Below are 21,767 nucleotides of genomic sequence, written 5' to 3' on the forward strand. Positions count from 1 at the left end.
TGTAGCTGTTTGGTGAAACCTGGTAGCCTGTTGAAAAGTATGACCAAAACATTTTATTATTTATTTAAAAATAGTGGCAAAATAATAGGACGTAGAATGTAGGTATTTACTATTTACAGTTTTTGTCGAGACGTAGTCAGTTAGTCAGGTACTTACATTGTAGGAATAAAGTCATATAGATAATCAAATTATTGGTGGTTATTTACTTAATAGCTATATTTAATTACAAAGAAAAGTAATATTATAATTTATAGATTACGTGGTATGTATATTATATTTTTAATTAAAATTTAATATCCGTATTATTATTTTTAAGACTAGTTTTCAATTATTCTTATCTGCACTATTTTCTTCTCGATGGAATACATGACCAGCCCATGACAAATTAATAAATATCGTATCATATTAAGTTATTTAATTACCTATTTTGTATAATATTTAAAAATAGATAGGATTCTACTTGTAACACATATTCAGTTTAGGTGATTTAAGCAGAATGTTCTGTAGTTTATAGTAGTAATTGTCCCTCATATAACTTTTTATATTGTGACAATTATTTAGACAATTTATTTTTAAGGTTACAATAATAATTTATAGATATTTCTGATAGATTTGTTTCATATTTTATATTTTATTTTTAGAAAATATTTTCGAGCGTATTACTGATTAATGATATAACTAACTATGCATTTCTAAACATAATAAACTATGAGAAAATTGATTATAGTAAAGAATAGTATATAAATAATTAAGACCAATTATGTTTAACACTAGACATTTTGTTATTATAAATATTTATAATTACATATAATGAAATATAAATTAATTAATATTTGAGAAATTATACCAATATTTATAAACAAAATAGAACAAAAGGAAGTATAATTTAAATAACACTAAATAATTATTCATCATCTATGTATTTCGATGCATTATTTTAATATGTCTTTTCATATGTGCTTAACAAATAGTTTGTAACATACATCACATTGATGCATCTGACTGTTGTGTCGCTTAAGATGCATGTCGCGGTATACTTTGTACTAAATAGTTTTTACAAAGTTCACATTCAAATTTTCTGGTGGTTCTATTAATTCATGATCTTAGATGCATATTTTTAAACGTCACAATGAGTTTTATATTTGAAAGTCTGCCCACAATGTTCGCACATAAATGGTCGTTCGTCTGTATGGCATAACTGTGTTTATTCATGCAGTAGCATTGGTTGAAAAATTTTTGCCACAACTGGCACATATAATGTTTACCCTTATGGCGTTATTATTGAATAAGCAACAATACAAACACATAAATGTATTGTTTTTATATATAACATACAATAATAAGTCTATTTATATTTTATTAGATAAACATACTTGATGAGTTAAATATTCCTTAAAATGAAAATGTTTATCACATACAGAGCATTTTACTACTTTTTCAATGGTCAGAATTATGGTCATCATGTGTCTATTTAGAGCCGATGTTTATAGGTAAAACATTTAGAACATTTTGAGCACCTAAAAAGAAGAATCATGTATATTATAAAAGCATTTTTAATAACATATTATAATCCCATTTAAAATTAACATGTGATACACTACAATAATATCTATGCAGAGTTTTATGTAATACTTAGAGGTTTATTATTTGTGTGTTTTCTCTATGGTTATCCATGACATGACTTTCGATTAACTCAGCATGACAAATCTCCATTGATAAGAGAAGCAGCATTATATGTTTTTCTTCATATGCCTTCAATTCTTGAATAACTACAATATTCATGCATATTCTACATACTGTTATAACTTATTTCGGCTTTGTTATTTAATAATGCGCGTTTGTTGTTCATTGATGATAACTGTTTATTATCTTCTACGAAGGTATAACTAAAAATAATACAAGAATTAATAACAAAACGTTTTGAATGTTAATCTATTACAAAGTAATGGCTAAATTAAATTTGTTTCAAAAATAATGCAACTTATTTAGTTCTGTATCAATTTCATGGCCATCACAATAAGAAAGTTTATTTGTGATGATGCTTTATCTTCATTGTCCTTACAAACTAATTTGATAACTATTATCATCAACTTCTTCAATATAAACGTCACAACGGTTCGTTTGTTCATTCAATTCAGGAAAAGTGATCATATTGTTCAGGTGGTCTGTAGGACTATATTCCATTTCATTAACTGGTGTTTTGAAACTGAGTACTCAGAATTGTTGAACTAATATGATTAATGAGATGAGTTCTTTAATCCATTTGAATTAGAAAGCCAATCACAATATGGACATAAATACTATAATGTCACCATAATGAGATTCAATGTGTGTTTCTAAGTCTTCCTTACATAAAAAGTACTTAAGACAATGTTCACAAGTATGAGTACAAGCAGATTTATGTGCAGACAACTCATGGGTCCAGAATGCTGCTTAATATTAAACTCATACCACAAATTGTACAACGGTAAATATTAACTTTATTTCTAGTCAATTCATCGAGGTGAACAGTTCTTATGTTTCCCAAGATCGGGAAAACTGAATGACACATAATACACTCTCCTGAAAAATAACTTTATTTTTGAATTTAATGTAATTTAATAACTGTATAGTTTGTTTGAAAATATTTTATCATTATCAATTTTACCAACATCTTTATTTTCTTTACATTATCATTTGATGATCTTTCTGAAAATAACAAATATTAGTCTAAATATTTTACATTAATAAAATATTATTCAACATTACCTTTATCTTTTTAATTATTAGGTTTTTTTACATTTAACATGAGTCAAATAGTGATCAACAAATCTTTATGTTCAGTGTAAATGTTACCACATTTTCACATAAATATATTTTCTCCACTCATATGACGCTGACATAAATTAGTAGCTAATTCATAGTATATGTTTGTTTTATAATCATAAAACAATTTTATTTTTATGACTTAATAGGTTTAATAAAAGGTTTTAACGATTAATGAGGATGAGGTTTCACAGAGTGTTTTTGATGTTCTGGAAAATAAGTAGAAGATTGAAATGTAATTTTAATAAACTATTAACTATATATTTTGTTATTTTTGTACTTGTAATTATGCATAAAATAGAAATATTTGTAATATTATTTTGTACTATAAACTATATAGCTATGATTCAACATATTGCAGTAAAAATTATTAAAATTTAAAGTTAAAATAGATCTATTCAAGGTAGTTTGTTTATAAATTATAACAATACACTCATTAAAGACTATTAAAATTATTTTAAAAATACCAATTTTAACCATCTGTAACATTGAACTGTAATTACTAGTATAATTCTGACAAATTAAAACATGACTTTAATTTATATTAATAATGCCAAAATATATAGCTAAATAATAAATATCATTACTGTTATTATTAAAGTTTTTAAAAAGGGTCAAAATTATTTATTTAAGAGGATGTATATCGTGATAAATATTTCTGTTATTACAATGGTATCATATATTTGTGCCAGAGTTCTAGTTTAATGATATTGTCATTGAATTAAAGTTAGTGACTTCTAGTAATATATAGTATTGCTTTATATTTATTTTGAAGTGAGTTATAAGTGATTTTAAGATGTATAAAATTTACAATTTTAAATACTTATAACTCGCTTCAAAATTCAAATATAGTAAAAGCCCATTAGGTCGTTTTAATAATATTTTTTACTTTTAAATTTTATAAGAAGCCAATTCACTCTAATTTTTGATCTAACGGAGCAAAACATGATCTGCTGAGCGTAAAATTGTCATGTTATGCATTTGTAAGACGGAGACAACACATGCGGATATCACAACTTCTTAATACAAATGGACATCACTATAAGTTTTTTACATTTAAAATAATATTTCAATTTACTTACGTATTTTGTAACTTTGTATTTATAAGATTAATTTGAGATGAAATAAGTTTTGCACTTGATTGTGTTTGTGTAGTAGGAACAGTATTAGAAGTATTTATTAGTTTTGATTGTACAGGAATTGTACTTGAATTGTTAGTGATATCAATTTTTTGAATAGGTAATTTATTTTGTGATCTGAAAATAATAACCTATATATTAATAAAAATAAATTTAATGCTAAAAGAAATTATTAATATTTACAATTTAAAGTCTGTAGATATTGGAAAATTTAAAGTATCATGAAGAAAAATTACACTTGAATTTTGTTTATCTGATTTGTCTTCACATTGTGTAATTTTATTTTGTTGTTTTTTAGTCGGTTGAGTTTCTAAAGAAACAGCTGAATCGTATTCGGGTCTAAAAAATATATCAATAATAATAATAAATCATAATAAGTACTTTGTACTTTTTAAATTATTTAAATACATTTCAAGTAATCAATAGAATAATTGAAACTTATTCAAAGAATATGAATTATAGATTGGTGATTGTTGCCTGATTTAATTTTTGAATAACTAATACAGTTTTTTAGATATAATTATTTAATTAAATCGACTATTTTTGAATTTAAAGAAAACGTATAAAACCTTTCATTGAACTTTAATATCTTTACTTAAAGAATGATAGCAGGTGCCAGATAGATACTAGAACCTTGTATTTTAAAATATTTACTATAGATGAAACATTATTAAATTGGTGAAAAATTGTTGAGTATATGAGTGTACTTCATCATTGATTGGGACACCTTAGATAAAGTATGTGTTCAATTTAAAATCAATGATAGGTATATCATTGTGTATGAAAAATGCTTCCAGGTCATAGGCGAAGACAGTCTATCAGTCTATATATTATATTACATTTATTTTGCTACAATTAATTTATTTTTCTATAAATAATACATTAAGTTGTAAAAATTTCTGTCAAAAACATTGAATTTGCATTTCATACAATTATCAATAACAGTGTAAAAATAATAAAATAATACATAAAGTCTTATTGTATTTTAGGAATCGGTCCTTATGTCAGGATATATTTATTTTAATTTTAATTAGTTCCTTATTTGTGTAAGTTACATTTAAATTTAGTTTTTCATTTCATTTTACTAAATAGTATTATAGTATACTCATTTGAAATCTAAATGTAAGGAAATATATCAGTAACTCAATTATTATTATTATTACCGTGGTTACCAAGCAATTATTTTAATATTATTATATTAAGTTTTAGATATCAAATTATTATGAACATTTTTTTAATCTCAATCATTATGAAAATTACAGAGATTTTGCCCATAGTACAAATTAAATCAAATTTACCAACAGAAACCTCAAACCACTAACAAAATTAATGATTAAAGTATTTTCAAAAAATATCTTCACATACAATAAAAAAGTTATAACATAAAATCAATAATATTGCTCTGCTCAGAATTTAAATTCAATGAAATATCATAGATAAAGTTCATTTTTAATATAGACTTAATTAACTATAGTAAAACTAAGGGAAAATAGATATTATACTATATCAACTATGAAAAATGTTATTTTCTATGTTGTGCATATACTAAATAGTTACTATTAATACTTACTTAACTGTAGAAACGCTGGTCTGCAACAATTGACAATTTTTATTACTATTATTGGTAGTTTTCCAATACATATGATCATTTTCAAATGCTATATACCGATAATCGACCTCAGTCATTTTCGAAACAGCAATTATACAAATCCTATTAAATTAATAATTTAAAATATTAAAGATTAACACAAACATTTTACTACAATCACTTTAACTGAATACATTACCTTTAATTTTAAATATTAAAAAAATATTCTTAGATGCATTAAGTAGGATGGGTATAATTTTTAAACTCAAAATGAATTGTTTTTGATAGATTTATGACAACAAAATATCACCCATATTGTTTATTATACCTATATGTAAAATATGTAAGAATTATTTGTATTGAATAATGAAAAATTCAAATATTTAGGAGACCATAGAATTCATTGATATTATTTAATTGAAAATTAAATTAAATAATTTTCAATAATATTTTTTAAATAAAAAGCGATTCTGATAATTTTGTTGTTGTTGGAAATTTTAATTTAATAAATAATAATTAACTAAAACCACTATAATAATTATTATTTAATAGTAGTTCTAGTGTCTAGTACTACAGTACTATATTTCAATAAGTATTAAGTAACAACATTTTAGTTTTTTACCTATTATCATTTTATCATTTTTATCATTAACGCTTAACGTGCATCGTAAAGTCAATAAAGACTAAACGCCAGTGTGTCCAATGTACATTTTACCAGTCGGCGCGCAGATAAAGTTAGCTATATCACAGAACAATATAGAACTGCTAAATACTAAACAGCCAACAGGTCACCTCATCTCAGCCGTAGTAAAATATTAAAACAAACAAAAAACAATTCGTAGGTACTCCATTGCCTCAGCGAATAACCGTTTAATGACGGAAGATGGACTGATCACTGATGTGAGTTTAAAGTTCTGGCTGCAACTTGCGACTGTTACGAGCGTATAAAATAAAAATTAATAAATTTGCTTATACTTTCATAGGTCTATTGTTTGGTTGCAAGCGACAAGCCTAAAAACTGAAATTAATTAAACTCATAATTTTTATTTTTTATTCTTGAACCGAGAAAGAACTATTACAATATACAGTAGGTACGATTGTACAAGTTAATCGAGTCATTCGATCAGTTATTCATAAATAGAAATATTTTCTCTGAATAAAAAGTTGGCAGTATCGCCCAATGGTTTGAAGTTTAAAGTGGTTTAAACGCAATATTATTGTGGTTCGAAATCTATGACCTCAAAAATATCTCATTCGTACAACAGTTTACTGTTTAGTAACATAATTTTAAATCGATTGTATCTTATTAATTATTACGACTTATCTCATTTGCTCATGAACAATAAGTAATACAGAATTAATTAAATATATCGAGTAGGTACTTTCAACTACTTAGTGTGAATAGCGAGTATTGTTGGAGTGTACATTCCAACACATAAATTAAACACCAAACGATTCATGATTGTTAAATAACAATTATAGACTATAATTATGTTTGATCTAAGGTAGATCTCATACTTGGGTTTGAAACTTAATTACAATTATTGTTTGTTTTATTGAATTTGATTTTTTTTCTCAAACACGATTATAAAGTATAAAACAAATGCACAATTAGAGACAATAATATAATATTTTATATAATATATATATTCTTTACACGTGCATAGGTATGAGGAATACAAAGAATTTTTTCATACATTTTTATCTCTAACAGATGATTAAGTAAAAATAATCTATTGTCTATATTATTTTGTACTATTAGTTTAGAAAAAATAAAATAAACATTTTTTTTTTTTTACATTTTGAATTAATTTAATATAATATATATTTTCATGTAGTGTAACGTATATTTTGTAGTCAATTTTCTAAATTAACTGGTGTTCATCAACAATAAAATAAATAAACAAACGACCAAACTGTTATTGAAAAAAAATGCAATTTAAGTAAAAACATTTAAAATTATTAGCGATGAATTAAAATAAATTAAATATGTTAGAGAAAAATATACTATTAATACAAGAAAAAACTTTATTTTAGACTACAGTAATAAATAATAACTCTTTATTTTTTTTTTATTCATGAAAGATTCTATTTAATGAATGTTAAAACACTATTCTCAATGACAGGCGGACAGGCAATAAAAACAAATACAAGATACCTAATATATAAATAAATAATATTGCATTCATACAAAAATACGCACTCGGAACAAAACGGACAATCAGAAACAGTTTTAAGATTTTTCATATTATAAACAAATATTATATACAAGTTAAATATTTAACAAATATTATTTGATAATCAGTCAGTCATACGAGCCGAGTAAATGAGCTCAATCGATGTATACTAATATAAATAAAAAAAAATTTCTCACTTAACTTTAAAATCCGTACACTAGTAGGAATACGAATACAGAGTAGCACATTTACTCATACAGTTATACAAAATCACAGACACGTTTTGGTTCCATTTATACCATAAAAATTATATAGGCACTAAATAAAGACAATCATACGAGAAGACAAACGATCAATAGAGCCTCACGTTTAAAATCATATATATTTTACATTGCAAAGGTCTTGATTTTTTGAAGTTCTTTCGCAGACCAACGGGCTAGACTTTTGGCAGTAACATCTGAGGATTGACGTCCTTTGTATAGAAGTTCATGCACTTCTCCATTGTCTAGAACCGAACATGCTTTAGCACCAAAAGCTGTGCACAAGTCTCCGACAAGACCACAGCAACTTTTTAATATTCCTGGATGTGCATTAGGATCAGAGCAAATTGATATCATATATCGAACCATGAATGGTAAGTGTGCTTCTAATAAGTAAACATCTTGATTGGGTGTATATCCTTCACCTTTTAGCCCTTGAACAATACCAATATAAGCAGCCAATACACCTTCACGAAGTTCATTTAAGTAATCAACAATTTCTGCATCATTGGGATCCAATTGAAGTTGCGCTACTTGAACCAACGCGTTCAAAACATGTTCTAGGTACTTTTTGAATTCTGAACCAATGCCAAGAGCTATATCTCCAAATGAAGACAAAATTTGTGGTTTCAAGTTCCGGTTAACAGTATTATTGCTTAATGTTTCAAAAAGTAAAGCGAAAATTTGATCACAATATGGAGCTAAATCTTCACGAAGAGCTCGTGACAAATCGCCTACTAAACCAATGGCAGCTAAACACACCTGGAATTCCATATTATTCTGCAAGCCAATAAATAAGTATGTTTTGAAATATTCCATATATTTATTAAATCCTTTTCCAATATTTTCTATTAAAGGACTTATAGCCATTAATGCATCTTCTTGTAAACCACTATCTTTGCTAGTACTCAACATAACTAAAAGAGCGTTCATTATGGCATCAGCAATTTTTTCTACGTCTTCACCACTCATTTTTCTTATAACACTTTGTAAAGTTGCACACAACAACCCTTGCATGTCCAAACAATCCTCATTCATGGATTGTAAATTGATTATTTGATTCAAACGACTAAGTACAATTAAGGTTGTACTTTTAACAGTCTCATAACAATCAGCTGGTGCACATTTAATCATATCCATAAGAGCTTCATATGCAGCTGACCTTAAATTTGATCTCATACCATCACCTCTTTCAGTGGTTTCGAGCAAGCCTTGAACAATGTAATCAAAGTATGGAGTTAAGACATTCATATCCTCTCCAGTGGCTTGAGCAAGACTGCTAAAAGCCCAGCAAATGTTTGTAGCAACACGTGGTTCAGATTTAAGACCTTTGATAAACACTCCAAGTACATCATTTAAACAAGGAGAATTAATGATTAAATCAGGTACAAACTCAAATATGCGGCCAAATGTCCATGCAGATGTATCTTGAACTGCGACGCTAGAATCATACATCAAATGTATAAGAACAGGAATGTTAGGTTCTAATAGGCTTTTTAATGCAATTTGATCTAGACCACCAAGAATTGATCCAAGTGTCATGACTGAAGCATCTCTATAACGCCAATCTGGATTACTGATATTTGCATTTATGAATGGAATTACATGTGGAACAATATTACTTTGGCAACAAGTAGCTAGCAACATTATACAAACACCAGCTGATTTACATGGATTCCAATCATCATCATCATCACCTTCTTCTTGTTTGGTGAGTTTTTCCATTAAAACAGGTATAATGAATTCCAATGCACCTTCAGCATACAACATAAGTTTTTTATCATTGGGTTGTTCTTGGCATTGCCTTTCATACACAATTTCGGCTTCTTCTTCAGCAATACTTGACCAAAATTCAATACCCTGTAGTGCTTCATCATCTAAATCTGATTTAATAGCATGTAGTGTAATTGGAAATAGTGTTGTCATATATAGTTCCATGTACTCATAATATAAAGAGACAATTTTAACAAGACATTGAAGTGCAGCAACCTTTATTTGAGTTTCAGTTGATTGAGTAGCTTTACATACAACTTCCATTATGTAATCACGTTCATTTTTCTTTTCAAAATTTCCTTTTGTAAATTCCAAAGAATTATAAAGAGCAGTAGTAGCAGCCAAACAAACATGACTATTTGGTTGGGTCATTCCATGTACAATGGCTGTCAGAACTGTGTTCGACTCTGCTTTTAAAACATCGCGATCAGTCTCGGCACATATATAACCAATAGTTTCAAGAGAAGATTCTCTAATAACATCCGATGAATTTGGGTCAGTGACATTTGCTGCTAACGAGGCAATAAGACCAGGCCAAAGGTTTAATGGTAACTCAATAATAGCAACATTGGCAACACACTGAGCAGCGGAACTAGGCCGACTTTCTGTACCGAGTGCTTTGAATATGTTTTCTTTAATAAAAAGACGATCTTGTTCACTGAAAGACAACCAACGTTGTTTCATCTGAACTTTAACTGCTTCATCTTTCGATGTAATGTGGTTTTTGATTTGAAGGCCGGCGGCGATGCGAGCAATCGGGTTATTGACGGAATAAAGTAAGACATTAGATAAAGTTTTGAGAAAACCTGGGAGATTCGTCTGCGCTGCATGCTCGAGGAATTTCTGTATTTGATTTAATTCTTCTTTGTCGGTGGAGATCGTGCGTTCCAAAAGGTTGGTAATTTGAACTACTTCTTCGTCACTCATATTGGTGTACGTCCTTGACAAACGGGTGCGAGTTGTTTGTAAAAAATGATATAGCACAACAATTTTGACGTCTGGTGTAAAACTAAACAGCAAACGGCAAAAACTAAATTACCGCAGAAACACAGAATACGTTAAACGTTAAAAACCATGGAGTGCGTTCACAAAATATTATTGTCCACAATTATTTAATAAGTCATGGCCACTTAATGAAACACCGCGGTATAGGTATAACCTCAAAATGTCAAAACAGACGGAGTTATTAAAATATTATCGCCAGGTATAAACCATTGACCTGCTAAAAACTGTGATATTATGTTATCATTATGACGGCCGGCTTTGACAGAAGCCGGAACTTCCAATACATAGAGTGTTGCTCTATGACCTTCTGTGACGTTCTTATCTTTTCTACATGCGATCAGTGGTACCATGTACTTTTGGGAAAGTATCCTAATTCCCGCGCGCGCCAACTCATTGCAATTATAATCATTGATCGATTCACGATTACGAATAGTTAAAAATTATAAATTTGTATTTTAACATTTTAACCAGTATAGTTTTATTTATGGGAAATACGTGACGAGTATATCAATGAAACTTTGGACATACTTGTTGTTAACATTAAGTTATCTTAGGTAAGTGTTATGTGTATTGTGTACCATTTATAATAGGCATTAGCCAATTGGTAAGAGTAACTATTAATAACTAATAACTACAGTCTACAATAATGCGAATTACTTTTTATTTAACTTATATTATTAATGTAGATATATTTATGAAAAAATATTATTTTTTAGACACCATCTGATCCATCTTAAAGTAAAAATCATCAATTTAAAAAATTATATTTTTAGGGGAATGACAGCGATTTTTTAAAATATTTTCATAAAACAATTTAAATTTACAACATTTTATTTTTACACTCCAATAATTATAAAATATAAATTATATAAATTATATAAATATAAAATCGGTAAATTTAAAACTACCTATCAACAATATTATTTTCTATAATTTTTGTAATACAAAATTTTTACTCAAAGATTATTCAAAATTCATAAAAAAAAAAATCGATTTTCTATGAATGGATTTTATCAAACATTGTTGCGTGTTGGTCTAAAAAATTAAACAAATATTGCGTTGATATTTTTCAATAAATTCTGTAGTTACACGCGTATCGACTCGATAATTCTTATTTCTTAGAATTTTAATAAAGAAACCAGGCTATTAAGGTGAAGCGATAGTTAAAAGTTATAACTTCAAATTTATAGTCATCAAAACGGTTTAGATAGTATTATCTTAAATCATGATCATTAGTCATCGCTATTTTGAGGTATGAGCAAAATTCTTGAATTTTAATGATTACACCCATGATGCAGGGAAAATATTTTAGATATATTTTACATAGACAACAGTCTTGGAACTATGAAGCATTATTTTAAAAATAGTAGAATGTAGATAAGTGGGTACTGGGCACCACTTTGCTGTACCTACGTTATGTGGTTTATTATTAAAGGTGTGTTAAGTTTGAATTTTGCAACGATATTATATCATTGTTTACGAAAAACCATTCTAAGCGGAAACAGTCTATCAGTTTATATTACCAAATGAAATTTTTTTTTTTGATACACTTATTAAAGTCATTTATTTTCCTTTTAGTATTAAAGTAGGATGATATCATTTTTTTTTGAAAATATTGCATTTATTATATTATTAGTATAAGTATTTAATTATTATAATAATTTGTTTTGGTATGGTGGCTGTTAAAGTCCCCAATATATATTGATTGATGTGGCATGACTGGTATTGGAGGAGTTGGCCATATTTTGTTAGGTGACGATCATATAATATGTTGAGGATAGTTATCTCAGCGACACGTATAGCTAGAATATATACGATGTCTGTCGATGTAGAAAAAAGGTGACTCAGGTTTTTTATATCGTTTCTAATGTAGGTGGCAGATCCATAACTTCTATATGGTATAGAGCTGAAATTAGCTTGTATCAATAAATTGTAGCTTTTCGTGTCATTTGTAGCTTGTCTGGAACGTGAGTTTCTTACAACAGGACTATTTTTATTTTATGTTCTTTTAATAATATTTCGAGATATCTGCTTTTATCACTGCTAATTCCTCCCACATTAAGTTGAAAGATACGGAGCTGGGCGCCCAGATCTCGAGTCAAATAGTCTTCAGAAGGACTGTTTCCTGGTTGAGAAGTGTTGATGTTAGAGTTGTTGTTGCTCATGGTTGCTGTGAGGTTCTAAGAATAGTACAGCAGCCGGTGGTGGTAATTATTTAGCCGTCTAGGACGTTGCTCGGGGTACACTACGTGGAAGCGAATTACCTTTGTATCCCTTTACGAAATATATTATAATAATTTATATTTATGCTATATTATATCAACTTTGTTACTTAAAATTTAATAACATCTTTTTATAAATACTGTAAGACAGTAAAAAACAGATTCATAGTAGTATAGTAGGTACCTATAAATAGATAACATTTAAAATTTTTTTTTTTTTAAAAGCCACTATTGAATACAACTTTACTATGATAACTCAACAGTAACAAAATAAAAATAATACAATTAATATGTTAACTACCGCCTACTTATAAAATAAAATTAGCCTTTAATATAAGTGATAACAAGTTAAATAGCAGATTCAGATTAAGTATGTAAAGTATAATGGATGTTAAGTAAAAAATGAAAAATATTAAGCATTTTAATTTTTAAGAGAGTTAAATAAAGTAGATCGTTTGGCTTGTAAGTAAGCAATTGAATAAGATATGGGGAGGGTTACAGATACTTATAAGTTATAAGTTATGAAGTATGAAAAAAGGGGAGTCATTTAAGTCAAATTTAAAAGAGTGAATTGTAGGTAATGAAATTATATCATATACTTTATTAATAATTATCATATACAAGTTTGAAAAATGTATTTTGACATTAATTATTAATAAAAATGGTTTAACTCTTAAGAAATTATTTTTAGTACTTAGATAAAATTTGTTTTGTATACTTCCTTAATTAATATATATTTTGTAGTAGGTTGTTAAATGATAATTTAGATAGTGGAATATATTATTTTAGTTATTTAGGGCGACAGTTTTTCACAGGCCTACACGCGGAAAATATGTAAATACACCACTGTCTATAGGTAAACTTTTAGACAATTTTTTTGATTATACTATAATTATATCGATAAATGATTATACTATTATTTTGGTTTTTTTATGTCGTTTTTTCTGTATACCTTTTACTAAATTTAAATGTTTATTTGTTTATTAATTAATATATAATATATTATGCATAAAAACAGAATAAGTAAAATACTATTTATTTTAAACAGTACTAGTATTTAAAATAAATGTTAAAAATATTTATTACGTAGAAATAAACTGTAAATAAAACCTTAAATGACCTAAGAACATGTACTCCCAATGAAAAAAAATACATGATTATATTTTTTTTTTTGTTATAAAATTAAAAATAATAGTATTGGTGATTTTAAAAGTACGAATTGCCAATTGGGTAATTTTATATAATTATGAATTATATTTATTAACTATGCAATAACTCTTTTCTTCTAAAAAATTGAATTCATTACAATTATTGTCTACTATACTATAACATCCAATATTTAAAAATAATTAATAATATTGATATTGGTTAATTTGTGAATAGACTAATAAATTATTTAGATGTGGGGAATATATTAACTTATTAATTAAAAATATTACATTTTATTTATAACCCAGGATGTATAACATATGTCACTATGATAAAGAGAATGCAACAACGACGAACAATATTAGAAAAATGATTTAAATTGATATAAAATGTAATAAAACTTCCTAAATTAAAATAATTTAACTACCTCTGTGGCTCTGTATAGGTAGGTATCTATATAATATCATTACTTAATGAATTTAAAAAATAGTATTTTTATTTGATAGGTAACGGACTTACGAGTTATTATTAATACCTATGTAAAAAAGATTTTAAACAACAAAAATGTGAAACAAATCAGGTAATTAATATTATTGTATAGATATAATATTTTTTTTTTTTTTTTTTTAGCTTCTATAGCCCATTTAGGACCTTTTTTAACCTTTAACCTTGGCTGACAACCCAACATCATAAAAAAAAACTTTGTCAAGAAACTTCCCAATAAGAAGCCTCGGACACCTATAGATATAATATTAATTATTTTTTATCATAAAAATGCATTTACAAAAACAAAAAACGGCCTTCACCCTTTGCGCCATTTATGGCGCTACCTGGTGGTACTACTCAATATCGTAATGATTGGTATCCAGAATTTATACAAGTGGTATAACATTATATTCTCTATATTGTGGATACATCATTTACTCATAGAATAGTTGTTTAATAATGATAAAAAATAAATAATAATTGTAAATTGTAATTATTACAACAGTTTGCACGAATTTATTATTTTAATATTTTTACCTCCGTTAAGTGATAACAGAGAACTATTTTTTCCCGCGTAAATGTGTTGATTATTTGTGTTTATTAAATTCGTTACGTCGAGATTTACAGATATTTTAGTATTCTCTGGGACCTGGGTTAATCCTTAAATAAGAATTTTATAGTATAAAATTAGGTTACGCCGATGGTCTGCATTTCAGAACAATAATTCTACTTTGGTGTTTGGTATAATGCTGATTTAATCGTTTTTTTTTTATCTGAGCGTACATGATAGTGTCCATAATAGATAAAAAGTCATAGATGTTCGCCCCACTGTAATGAATGCAAATTATCGTATTATTGTGTTAGCGTTGTGCCGTAGTGTATAAGTGCACTGTGAAACGTCAATAAATAATGGATTTTTGATTGCTGACTGTCGGTTAAAGATGATTTGAGTTTTTGACATTTTTGTATAAATAATTTCAAAGACTATGAGTAATGGATTGCGCTGATTGGAGTTTTTTAAACTTCTATAGCTGCGTTTTTTATTCCTTTCAAAACTGTTGTTAAATGCTAAGGATGAAAGGTCGAAAATGTGACTGAAGAATTAATAGTAAACGTTTATTCATTTTTTTTCTATTTACAAACACGATTATGACAAGCATTTAATTCATTTTGGACACACGGTTTTCAATCATGGAAAGTGGTAAGAAGATTTATGAATACTATTTGATAGTGATAATTATTTTGGAACATGTAAATGCTGTACAAAATGTTTAATACTTATTACTTAGGTATCAGATTTGTTGATATAGAATAATTTGTAGGTACATTCCAATGGATGGGACTAAAATTCTCTGTATCTTCATGGCAGATCAAAAGTTTAACTTATCTGTTAGCTGTTTAGTATCTCTTACATTTGTTATTTAATCTGTGGTAAACATTTTTTTTTCAACATTTTTTACAGATGATAATGTCATGTTTTTTTTTCATAATCATAGAGTCTTTTAGGTTAAAACCAAATATATAGTATTTTAAATGTTCATCTTCACAAGTATTAGTATAATTTTACTATAAATATAATGTAGAATATCTGAACATTTTATTATATACCAGGCATTAATAGTTCTAATGTTTACAAAAATGTAAAACAAGTAAATTGAAATTTAAAATATCCTGGCAACTGATATATAAAAATGCCATTTCACTTGTCTATTTTAATAAAAGGTCATATTCTATATTAAAATGCCATTATATCGCTTGTTATATTTTGGTCTCTCTCCATTTATTTATTTTAGTTATTTTACAGAAATTTATAATGCCTAAGTTTAGGATAGGATTGCATGTGACATAATTACATAGATTAGGTATGCTTATTCTATTAAAAAAAATTACCTATTTTAAAATTTAAATTAAGTCAAATAGTAAATTTATGTTTTGAATACTTGCATATTTTAAATTATTTTATTTGGTCATACTCTTTCTTTTCCTCTCAAAAAATATTCTATATAGATATTGCTTTAAAGAATTACAGAATAATTTCTAATCAAAATTTTGTTAAAAAAAAATATATATATTTTAATACCTATTATATATTATATAATATGGTTTTTGTAATGCCATTTATTTGCAACTTGACTGTTACTTTCATATTATTATTATCAATAAAAATTATAATGTCATATACTATTTTGTTATTCTGTCCTGTTATCTGTATTCGTACAAATTACTCAATACCTAATGTTTATTATACTCATTATAATGTTTTGTATTTATCTAATATGTTATGAATTTTTAAAATGCCTTTTATAAACTATAAATTATAATCTATTACACATGGTTATTATTGGAAAATAGATTTTCTAATCTTGTAGTTTGTAAACATCTAATAGTTTGGAAGTTCTGATAACATTAAACTTAAAGTAGGAAGTGATAAAGCAAAACTGAAACTTAAACATGTTGATTTTTCACTACAAATAATGAAGAATCACTACTTGAGTTATCTTAATATATCACAATGAAAAATTAATATAGATTAGTTAAAAAAAAAAATAAGTTATCTTTAAAAAAATTTTTTCTTACTATTTCTATCTGTATTTGAGTTTGTTTTTTTAAATTTTGTTTAAACATACTTTAAGTAGGTATAGAAAATATCTTTTCTTCTGGTTTACCAGATATTATTTTGTAGATTTGCTTTCAGATATTCATACAAATTAATTAATGTAAGTATATTTTTTATTAAAAAATGTATTAATTTTTGTCTGAATTAGATAATAATTCAAATGACGAAACTACGAATTGGAAAGGAACTAATAAGAATTTACTGACTAGAAGCTATGGAAAAAAATTGTTCCCACCACTTATACCTAGTTCGGAGCATACATTATTATTTAAAGTACCTATCTAGTTTAATATATTAGTTGAAATTAAGTGTATCTAAATGAATTTATTTTTAGATTCCAATTGGTACTAACAATATGCCAGAACCTTATCCCAAAGAATATTGTGATAGCTGGGATGATAATCATGTAAAGATGCCATGTTCTAAACATAATTTATTTTTAGTAAATCAGAATAATAAGGTATGTGTTTATTTAGTTATTAATTTATTACATAGCTTAATTTAATTATTATGTTCCTGATATTTTAGAGTTCTAAAAAAAATAGATGGAATACTATCACCTATAGTTTACTTAAACCAATATTGTCGAGTGAAGAATTAGAAAAAGCTATTATATCTTATAATCCCAAGTATAAAGATAAATGGCGGTTTTATTTACTGCATTCATTTTTTGATGAAGTAATCTATACATTTTTATCATAATTTTTATTATTATTTATTATTTTAGCATTTTTAGTATACTATTGAATAAATGTCTTTGATTTTTAGTTTATAATAGAAGTTTAAAATATAAATATTTTTTTATTAACGTTAATTATTATATGAGTAAATATTAACATTTTTGTTTATTTAGTGTTTAAACGAAGAAGAAACACAAGAATTTTTCAATAATTTATTACCAAAAATCATTAAATTAGCATTGAAATTACCTACGTTAGTAACTAAACCAATACCTTTGTTGAAACAAACTCATAATCACTCTATATCATTAAGTCAAATGCAAATTGCCTGTCTTTTGGCTAATGCTTTCTTATGTACATTTCCACACCGAAATGTTAGCAATTCAAAGTCTGAGTATTCAGAATATCCATACATTAATTTTAACGGGTAATAAATTTATAAAAATCTGTTATTTTATTAAATAATGTATGTTATTTTTTTGAATAGATTTTTTCAATTAATGGTAACTTCTTCAGCCAATCACTATTTGTATGAAAAATTGAAATGCATCATTTGTTATTTTAGAAAAGTCACTAGTGCTAATTCTGGTGAGCAAATTAATAAAAATAGTTATAATAAGATATTGTAAACTCATAATATTTGATCATAAATTTAATGTTTATTTTCAGTTTATAATGGAATTGTAACTTATTCTAGAAGAAGATTGCCATCTGGAGACTTACCATATTGGTTACAATCAACAAAGAAGTTGACAAATTTGTATATATCATCTGATGGGACAATAGAAGATAATGGTGATGGAATGCTGCAAGTAGACTTTGCAAATAAGTAAGAGTGATTTTAAAAATGTTAAATACAAGGTAAATTAAATTAGTTGTAAATAATTTTATTTTTTAGATTTATTGGAGGAGGTGTTCTTGGACATGGTAGTGTACAAGAAGAAATTCGGTTTCTAATTTGTCCTGAATTATTATTATCTCAGCTATTTTCAGAAAAGATGTTACATACAGAAGCAATTATTATAACAGGTTAGACTGCATATAACATGTAACACTTATTTTTTTAAATTAACTAAATAATTTTTAGGTGTGGAGAGATTTAGTGATTACAGTGGATATGCAAATTCTTTTGAGTGGAAAGGTGTTCATTTAGATGTTACTCCTGTTGATGAAAATAATCGTCGCTACACTACTATTGTTGCAATTGATGCACTGTACTACAGTGATCCTAAAAATCAATTTAAAACAAAAAACTTAAGACGAGAGCTGCACAAAGTATTTATTAATTAATATCTTATATTATGGTCATGATTGTTTTTAATATCCTTGTATTTAGTCATTTGCTGGATTTTCATGGGGGCAAGGTACAGAGTGTTCTAATGTTGCAATAGCCACAGGAAATTGGGGCTGTGGTGCTTTTCGTGGAGACTGTCATCTAAAATCATTGTTGCAATTAATGAGTGCTGCTCAAGCCAATCGAGATGTAGCTTACTTTACATTTGGTGATACCAAACTGCTAGACTCAATTTATAGTATGCATACATTTTTGAAAAGCCAAAATATTACAGTTGGTGAGTTATCTTTTATTTTGTACGCTAAATATTAAACAAAATATGTACCATTGTGTTTGTTTTTGTCAATAACTTTTATTACTCATTAGGGTTTGGATTATGTAGCAAAATAAATCCTTAAAAAAGAATTTTAATTACACATTGAATTAAATTTTGAAAAAAGAAAATTACCACCATATATTTGGTTTAGTTACTTTGATTAAAACTCATCCTATTGGGTTCTAAAGACGATTATAGAGAAATTATTTAGAACACTACCTCACTGACTGATATTTTTCATCAATTAGAGTATTTGAACGTGCTATAAAAATATGCAGATATAATTTAGATAATTTTAAAACTATACAATTTCGTCACAATAAAGATAGTTATTTTATCAATCATCCATTTATTACTGGTTTTATGATTTCTAGCAATAATAATATAGTATTTTTAGTTCAAATATAATAAACATAGAAATAAATTAGATTTTCAAGAAAAATATGTAAATATTAAGAAAAAAAGAACTAAACAGGAAAAAGCAAAAAAAAAATTTACTTCATTGGAATCAGAACGATTCAAAACATATTTATATATAAGAATTATCTTTTTATTACACTCCCCCTAAAAGAAACATTTTCTACAAAATCTGAGCCTTACTTATTATTTTTAAATTTGATTTTGTAAATTATTAATAATTTTTATACTTGAGCCTGGTTGATGATTTAAAATAATAATTTATTTTCCAGTATTTATAAAATTTGATTAGTTATAAATACTTAGTATCAATTAATTTATTAATAATAATTTTGATTCATTGAATTGAAGCTGATTATCTACTGTTGCGTTTTTCTTTCATTTACTATCTGGTCATGAGTCATGATATTAAATTTTAATATTATAATATTTTATTGGTATAGTGTGGTGTAGTGGACACAACAATTACCTGACAGTGCTAGTATTAAGCGAATGTTTCCGTAGTTAGTTCCTGGATTGGTGACTATCTAGGAATTTTAGAAACACACGTCATATCCAACTTAACTATAATTTTTGAATTAAATAGTGTATCTAACTTAAATCTTAATCTTTCCTAAGATTAAAAAAAAATAAATATAATTGTTATTATGTTATATTAACTATTTGATATTGTGTAACTAATATTAAACATGATTCATAAAGATTAGAATTATAAATTGACTATTTCGAATTTTTAATTAATTTAAAATTAAAATAATTTTAAAATTCTAATTATTAATAAGTTTATAATTTTTAAATACATCTATGAGTTTGAGAGTTATTAATGGAACAAATATTTTGTTATTTATAATATGTTTTATATTAATAATACCATTAATTTTAGGTGAAGTTTCTAGGATTCTTATTAAATACTATGCTTGTTTGGAAACCATGCCATGTGTTAGTGTACACGATTATATTTATGATGCTATTGCAAATAAAGCCAGACAGGTAGGTACGTAAAATATATTTTATAAAATTTTATGACCTATCAGATAATATATGATATTTTAACATTTTCAGGTATTTGAAAATAATGAATGTAAACCTGGAATATTTTCACAGAATTTACAAAATGAATTTTTGAGGAATAATTATAAAGCAGTAGAGTCCAACACTGAAGTACTCCAAGCTTCTAAAAATTCAAATACTGAAGTTGATAAAACCTCTGAACAGTTCCATTCTTTTTCAAGTTCAACTTATGTAGAGCCTAGACCTTGTTCAAGTTCAAATCCATCAAAGTCAATTTCAGAAGAGTCTCAGTCCCTTTTAAACTTAAACTTTATAAAGTCTACTTCTGATGAATCTGAGTGTCATTTAAATACAACTTTTATCGAGTCACCTTCCAAAGAGTCTCGACTTTCTTCAAGTTTAAGCGTAATAGAGTCAACTCCAGAAAAGCTAGAAGAAGAATCAAAATTGAAACTTGTTGATAGTACAGGTTCCACTGAGTATGTAGATAATCAAGAGATCCAAGATGATGTTAAGTTTTTGCCTGTAAATCAATTTAGATTAAATAATGATGAGGAGCGAACTATGTGTATTAAGCAACAGAAAAACAGTTGGCTACAATTAAACGAATCCAAAAAAGATTTTCAGTCAGCTATTGAAAAATCATCAGTTTCAACAGGGCAGTTGAGTATTCTCAAAAGAGATAGAGAAGAACATGATGGAGGACAAAGAATAGTGAAACGTAAAATATCTGATTACTTTACACCAAAAAAATAATGTCCTATTTAGTATTAATTTTGATTAAATTTCGATGTATGTATTTTATAAATTTTGTAGTTTAATTTTTAA

The 21,767-nt window shown here is 26.4% G+C and overlaps 3 protein-coding genes across 4 annotated transcripts in view; 1 reads left to right on the forward strand and 2 right to left on the reverse strand.

Annotated features, from left to right (window-relative positions):
* The window catches only part of LOC112603350 (zinc finger protein 26-like), a 10,523-nt gene extending 4,774 nt beyond the window's left edge, over window positions 1-5,749 (reverse strand). Inside the window, exons 1-4 of one of the 2 annotated variants that reach the window (XM_025351874.1) lie at window positions 5,732-5,749; window positions 5,515-5,655; window positions 4,128-4,283; window positions 3,888-4,061 (exon numbers count right to left, since the gene is read on the reverse strand). In XM_025351874.1, coding sequence (XP_025207659.1) covers window positions 3,888-4,061; window positions 4,128-4,283; window positions 5,515-5,630 — 446 coding nt within the window. In that variant the 5' untranslated portion in view covers window positions 5,631-5,655; window positions 5,732-5,749. Of the gene's footprint in view, window positions 1-3,887; window positions 4,062-4,127; window positions 4,284-5,514; window positions 5,672-5,731 lie in introns of those variants that run through there. The other variant, XM_025351875.1, reaches the window with a different exon arrangement.
* Window positions 5,750-7,558: 1,809 nt separating this feature from the next.
* On the reverse strand, window positions 7,559-10,876 carry LOC112603360 (importin subunit beta-1). The gene has a single exon (XM_025351888.1). It carries the CDS (start codon window positions 10,667-10,669, stop codon window positions 8,096-8,098), a length of 2,574 nt encoding a protein of 857 aa, XP_025207673.1. The 5' UTR covers window positions 10,670-10,876; the 3' UTR covers window positions 7,559-8,095.
* A 4,350-nt stretch (window positions 10,877-15,226) lies between these two features.
* Window positions 15,227-21,753, forward strand: LOC112603334 (poly(ADP-ribose) glycohydrolase). The gene is made up of 12 exons (XM_025351848.1): window positions 15,227-15,805; window positions 17,370-17,494; window positions 17,556-17,681; window positions 17,750-17,899; window positions 18,075-18,328; window positions 18,389-18,489; window positions 18,571-18,730; window positions 18,800-18,930; window positions 18,989-19,176; window positions 19,238-19,472; window positions 20,812-20,918; window positions 20,991-21,753. Exons 1-12 carry the CDS (start codon window positions 15,796-15,798, stop codon window positions 21,693-21,695), a joined length of 2,292 nt encoding a protein of 763 aa, XP_025207633.1. The 5' UTR covers window positions 15,227-15,795; the 3' UTR covers window positions 21,696-21,753.
* Window positions 21,754-21,767: the final 14 nt, after the last annotated feature.

This window comes from Melanaphis sacchari, unplaced genomic scaffold (assembly GCF_002803265.2).
Source record: "Melanaphis sacchari strain LSU unplaced genomic scaffold, SCAv2.0 Contig106_pilon_pilon, whole genome shotgun sequence".
Lineage (NCBI taxonomy): Eukaryota > Metazoa > Arthropoda > Insecta > Hemiptera > Aphididae > Melanaphis > Melanaphis sacchari.